Here is a 6,482-nt window from a genome sequence, read left to right as displayed (position 1 = left end):
CATTTTTTCTTTTTTTAATAAAATCTTCAGTAATCCTTTCGATCACGTTTCTGATGATTAAGTTTCAAGAACTTAAGTTAAAAGATTTAAATTTTTTAAATCATATTAATAGTAATATAATTTAGAAGAATAAGAGTTGAATTTTAATGTTTTGGGATTTTTACATAAAATATAAAATGCATGAATAATGTTTTTCACAGATTCTAGTGACATTCACTTACCAAGACCGGACAAATTGCAATCGCCCGGTGATCGTGTGGAGCAGATAGCTACTATCGACGTACCGCTGCAAAATGGCGGGACAAAAACGCAGGAAGAGAATCCAGATCCTAGTAAGTTTGTCTGTATCCCCTTATAAATTTTTGAACACAATATTTGTAACATAGCGTCTACGAGCTACTTGTTACGTGAAATATAATTTGTCGCGCAGAATTTGCTACTAGTCTCGCGATAAATAAATATTTACTCTCCTAGTCTAATCTAATCAAATCGATTTCCACGATTTCAATTGTATCGGCGTGTCCGCGAGCGTGACGACAGTGTTCGCAAACAATGGTAAAGCAATGCGTAATATATTTCGCGACAGAGAGAGCGCCACTTGATTGGTCAAGTGTAATTAAGCACTTGTGAATGGGAATTTCCAGGGAATTAACAGCCATCAAGATCAGAGATTGAATATTCAAATTTGACAAATCCGGCTGCTATCGATACGTTTTACATAAATTTTGCATAATATTACAATTTCGTCACTTGGAATCCTTATAGAAAACATAAACAATAGATAATATATCTTCGAATTTGAAATTATCGTTAATATATTGTATAATAGATTACGAGTACAAGCTCCTGGTGTGGCCAGCGCATGCTGGATGGTTAAGGAAGACCGCTTGGATCACAACGTGGCCCATTCATCTGGTATTCATGTGCACAATTCCCGATTGCGAGAAACCACGATTCAAGAATTGGTTCCCTATCACATTTCTGATGTGCATTATATGGATTGGATCACTCAGCTACGTAGTAGCGTGGATGATCACTATAATCGGTGAGTGATAGTTTTAATTTAATAACAAGTGTACCGTCGAACATCAAAACGTTACAAAGACGAAAAAGATGACGCAAAAGATGACATTTGATAAAATTTTACATGAATATCGATTACATGTCAAAAGAGAGAAGTCTTTTTCTAATTAAAACTTATATGTGGTCTAAATCTAGCATATCGTTCTCTCGTTTAAAATTAAAGAACGTCAAAAGAGAAGACTGTAACGCGAGAATCTTTATTTTATTATGTAGAATCTTTGTGTATGTGTGACTTAAATTACATTAGGTGAGTGATGATAATTTTACTTTGACCTTTATCTACGAACAAGCGCATCGTCGAACATCAAAACGCAAAAGACGATATTTGATCAAATTTTACGTGAATATCGATTCCACATCGAAGTCTTTTTCCAATTGAAACGTATGTTACGGTCTAGCTCTAGTATATCTAGTCCTCTTATTAAAAATTAAAGAACGATAAGAAACAAGACTGTAACGAGAGAATCTTTATTTTATCACGTAGAATCTTTGTGTGTGTGTGTATGGCTTAAAGTTTTGATACAAACGCATTTGGTTTTTATTTCAGGAGACACGCTGAAGATACCAGATTCCGTAATGGGCATCACTTTCCTCGCGGCGGGAACCAGCGTACCCGAAGCCGTGTCGAGCGTGATTGTTGCGAAACAAGGTATACAGTTATTAACAAATATACCTACGTATATTGGAAATTAATCTCGTGACGGAAGTGAATACTTATTACGTTAAATAGAACAACTGAGATGTGCATTTTTCTCATATTCGGATCTCAGCACGGCTCGTAAGACGGTAAGAAAATAGCAGAAACGAGAGGTACATTGGGAAACTAGTGCAAAATTCAGAGAAATCAGCGCGATAGAATGGGTGGAAGGGTCGTTAGGCACGTTGAGAGGGATTCAATTAGGTCGAGCTATAAGAGGCTGCGAATGGCGCCCAGTAGGTGCATGCCGTGTCGAGGGGTATACATGTATTTTACACCCGGCGCGAGTAACGTGGGGTTGAGGATTTGAGAAAGACGGACACAATGGCGAAAGAACGGAGCGCGCAGAATGCCCGGGGGAGAGACATTTCGCCATGCTCTTCCCTCATAATTTTTTCTCATCCGTATACTTTCTACCATTTCGTTACGCTGTTCAGGACACGGCTCGATGGGCATCAGCAATTCGATAGGATCGAATACGTTCGATATACTGTTGTGTCTCGGACTACCCTGGCTGATCAAGTCGTCCTTCTCACCAACGCAGCCCGGCAAGCATTACATAAGTATCAACTCCGGCGGGCTTGAGTACAGCGCGATATCGTTGCTGTCGACCCTCATGCTGCTGTACATCGCGTTCGCCTCCAACAAGTTTCAGCTCGACACAAAAGTGGGCCGCGCCTGCCTCTGCATGTACGCCGTGTTCCTCATACTGGCGTCGCTGATCGAGCTCAACGTATTCTTCATGGTAAATCTCCCCACCTGCCAAAGGACGGTGAAATGATCGAGGAGACCCGGACGATGACCCGCCCGTAATGACGTACGGGCGCGGCCTCGCTCGCAATCCGCGCCGGAAACGTTCTTTCCCCCCCTCCCCCTCTCCCACGGACTTACCGAGAGACCCGAGCTTGAGCGAGGGGTGTTTATTTCCAGCTACACGGGACAGCTCACCGTGTGTACAGTTTTAATATCAACAATGTTATCGCCACATTAGAACCATGACATGTAATGCATTTTGTATTTACTTACTAAAAAGTCTCTCCCTCTCTCTCTTTTTCTTTCTCTCTCTCTTTATCTATCTATCTTTGCTCTCTCTTCTCTTCACCTATCACAGTACTAAAAAAAAGCTCGTACTGAAAATTCATCTTCGAATATTATAGTTGACATCTTTTCGCTCCATTCAACATATACGTTTTACACAGATAGGCGCGCGCGCCCTCCCTTATTCTTTCTCTCTCATCTTTTCTTAATTTTTATTACCAAGTCTCTTTCATTTCTCTTTCTTTCCCTTTCCTCGCTTATTTTCTCTCTTAAAGTACGATCACTGTGCTTACGGCGATATTGCGTGCGCCGAAGGATCAACAACTTACGATTAGCCACAGTAACGAGCCATGGATCTCATGCCACACATACACACACACACACATACGATCGGAAGTTCGCCCAGGTATGTAGGTATGTAGACGCGTGCAAAAGTCAATGGGCTCTAAATAATTCGGCAACCGCAGCGAGAGCCGATTGAGATCGGTAAGGAGGGGGGAGTGCTCTGCGACTGTGTCTAATTGTATAATGAATGCGCGAGAAAGACTGCCGGTTCCCATTTTAGCATTATCGCAGACATCTCGGCATCGGTGTGTGATCGCGAGAATGTGTTTTTACGCGTGTGAATTACGTTCATTCGATTCAGCCGTCGATCGCGAATGCGGCGCGAAGCGTCGCGTCGCGGAGCGTCGCATCCGCGCTCCGACGGTGTGCGCGGCGAACTCTTCATATATATCCGGATTCATTTGCTGTTAATACAAAATATAGCGCTGCACAGAGTCGCTCGGTGAAAAAAAAAAAATCTACTTCTACACATTTTTAGTTCTCTCGTATCTCCGTATCTAGGAACTGTCGGTGGTGATATTACACCCGACGAAGAACAACGGAGATCCTCCCATTTCGGATCATGCGCCTTTTTACGCTGCGAAAACGTAACTGATGTATAGCGAAACGCACAGATGCAGACACAGAGAAACACACAGACTCATACGCACATATACGCAAAAACACGCACACACACACACACACACACACACATATACACGAAATCGAAACCGTTGTAGCAAGCCGTCGCGCGCGATACCTTTCTGCGATACACCTTTTCCATTGCGACACACAAAAATCTGTGACTGTAAATGTGTCTAGATAAAACCGTAACTTAACATTTAATAAAGTACTGTAATAAGTTATTAAAATAATACACAATCAATAAATCGACGCTCCTATCTTGTTTCTATGAATATACGTAAGTAAGGGGCGAAGCGTGCTTGAGGGGAATATTATGGTATGAACGGGCTATCAAAAGCTGCGAGAGAGCACTTGGAATTTTCGCACGAAAATCGGCAACGCGAAAGAAACGCGTAATTTTTTTAAAATAATTGTTCGCTCCGTGACGTGAAACATTTCGATCGACTGACCTCTGGAATCGGACGATATTTAAATCGATCACGCTTATAAGCTGACATTTATATCTCTCCGGAATTATATATTTGCATTTAATGATTAAAATGACACGATTTTATTTCCCGTGCGTTTTCGAGATGTGCTACAATATTCTTACGTCTGCATGGAAAATCGATCCGAAAACATGATCCGATAATACATCGCGGCAATGCCAGCGTTGCTTTTAAAAAATTAAGTACATCGGCGACAAATTGGTTTGCTGGGATCCGAGACAAATCTAGAAACAAATACATTTCTTTGCATATAATTGCGGTTCCGCGAGAGACGAAACTTTTACATGCAGAACTCGGTCAATTTCGCATGGGCTTTACTTTCAGAATTTTAAAGCGGTTATACAAAGTTTACAAAGATATCCTAGGCGCCCATATAAATCCCGACCCCGCTATTTCAGTTAAAACTCTGTGGACATGGGCGAGCGTGGAACTGACACCCTCCGACATTCACGAAGACATTAGCGCGGAGGATAAATAAACGCGAGATTTATGTCACGTATATGTCACCCTACGTGCCCCGGCGGCGGCGGCGGCTCTCTTCCTCGCGATACATCCGCTTTCGGAGCTTCGATTCGCCGCGCGCTGGTCGAAGCGTAAAATCGAACGTGGGATGAGAGACGACTCAATAAAGAAATCGCTCTCGTCGCGCTGGTCATCCTCTACGGAGATATCGGAACGTAAATTTTATTTAAAGTCCACGCAGATATATACGCCATTCCCCGCTCGTGCACGTTCGAGGGTTCCTGAAAATTCGGGCCTTGGCACTGATTCAACCGACCGAGTTTACTAGCGCGCGTCTGGCTCCTCATCTCGCGGGACCCGCCAATGTATGAGAAGATACGCGAAGTCGGACGGGACGGGACGTTGGTAACGCGTCGCGACCGGCATAAATTCTTAAGCTATATTCCAACTCCGTTTCTGCGCGACATCCGTTCTCGCTCCGGCCACTCATCGCAGGTACGTATGCGATTTTTCTGTTGCGTCTCAAACGGGGGTGGTGGGGGATTACCACGAGTGTTGGAAACACTCGCGCGCTCGTGCGACAAGCGCAGCTTCCGAATCCGTCGTCGTCCGTGGAGCAAACGCGGCCCGGCGAAAAGGCAGAAATCGCGCTAAAAGCGTTTATACCGTCGATCCGTCCGAGCTTCTCCTATTCGCTTCTCGCGTGTCGCCTCGAATATCGAGCCTCGTATCTCATATCTCATAATTCTCCTCAACATACGCGTCGAGATTCGGAGATTATATATAATGTGTCAGTTTAATAACGGTTGCGTGTGTATCTCGCGACCAGTGTCGTCGAGGCAAGCGGATCTCTTTCAGCCTCCGGCAACGCGTGCATGCACCAACACCCGAGCTATCGATGTGGTATTGTCAGTCTCTGTCTGTCCTCGAGGGGAGGCTTCGAAAACTGCGAGATATGGCTTGCGACTAACGATGCGCGTCTCGCAAATCGGTATACACATTTGCCTCTGTCGCGGTATACATTCGTATAGGCATATGTGCGCGTTCCCTGTGGGTGTAATTTAGGGTACAAACTGCGGCGGCGGCGGCGGAGGAGGAGGAGGAAGAGGGGGTGGGAGGGAGGGAGGGGGAGGGGTCAGTTGCGTGTCGGCGCGGCCGGCGCGGCGGATCTGCAATGCGGCGTTGCCGTTGAGACCGTTGATTCACAAAACCCTTCCTACGCCGATTATACCTCCGTTTGTGTGCGTGCTCGTGTATGCGCGATTGTGTCGGGATGTGTCCGCGCGCGCACAAAGAGCGACGCGGGGAGGGATAGCGCGGAACATATATAGCGGGTAGCGGGTTACATATACGCGTCTCGCCGTCCGCGTCGTCAAATATTTTCTTCTTTCAGAGATGGTTTTTGTGAATAAAGTCTTGAGTTGTACAGTCCAACGATGCTCTTGCTTGCGTTCTATATTAATCTATTTTCATCAAGAAGACAGCAATTGAATTGTAACATTATTTGCGAAACTGAAATTGCATTAGAATCACCTTCCGGCGATCTCTTTCGTTTGTACCGCTACTGTCCATTCATGATAATCATAATTGCCGATGATATTCGAGATTCATTCGTTACTGTGACGGAAAGAAAAAAGATGGGAACTTTCCGAAAGTTTCCCGTGATTTGAAGGAAGACACCAGGACGCTTGTTCGCCCAATACGTACGAGAGAAGGTGCGCAGAGAAAAACCGCGGTCGTCGTTC

General features: G+C 44.6%; 1 protein-coding gene across 1 annotated transcript; it reads left to right on the top strand.

The window, feature by feature from the left end:
* Nucleotides 1-172: 172 nt before the first annotated feature.
* LOC112468951 (probable sodium/potassium/calcium exchanger CG1090) lies at nucleotides 173-4,017 on the top strand. Its single transcript, XM_025038384.1, has 4 exons — nucleotides 173-332; nucleotides 830-1,045; nucleotides 1,631-1,732; nucleotides 2,218-4,017. The coding sequence occupies exons 1-4, from the start codon at nucleotides 188-190 to the stop codon at nucleotides 2,559-2,561; spliced, it is 807 nt and encodes a 268-aa protein (XP_024894152.1). The 5' UTR covers nucleotides 173-187; the 3' UTR covers nucleotides 2,562-4,017.
* The last annotated feature ends 2,465 nt before the right edge of the window (nucleotides 4,018-6,482 follow it).

Source organism: Temnothorax curvispinosus, unplaced genomic scaffold (assembly GCF_003070985.1).
Source record: "Temnothorax curvispinosus isolate PA1 unplaced genomic scaffold, ASM307098v1 QBEX01002274.1, whole genome shotgun sequence".
Taxonomy (NCBI): domain Eukaryota; kingdom Metazoa; phylum Arthropoda; class Insecta; order Hymenoptera; family Formicidae; genus Temnothorax; species Temnothorax curvispinosus.
Note: the sequence above shows the minus strand (reverse complement) of the source record. Positions and strands in the feature narration are given on the sequence as shown.

Coding starts and splice junctions, on each gene's coding strand:
- LOC112468951 (XM_025038384.1), top strand. CDS start 188: ATGTTTTTCACAGATTCTAGTGACATTCACTTACCAAGACCGGACAAA. Junction 333..829: donor GGAAGAGAATCCAGATCCTA/GTAAGTTTGTCT, acceptor ATTGTATAATAG/ATTACGAGTACAAGCTCCTG. Junction 1,046..1,630: donor GTGGATGATCACTATAATCG/GTGAGTGATAGT, acceptor TTTTTATTTCAG/GAGACACGCTGAAGATACCA.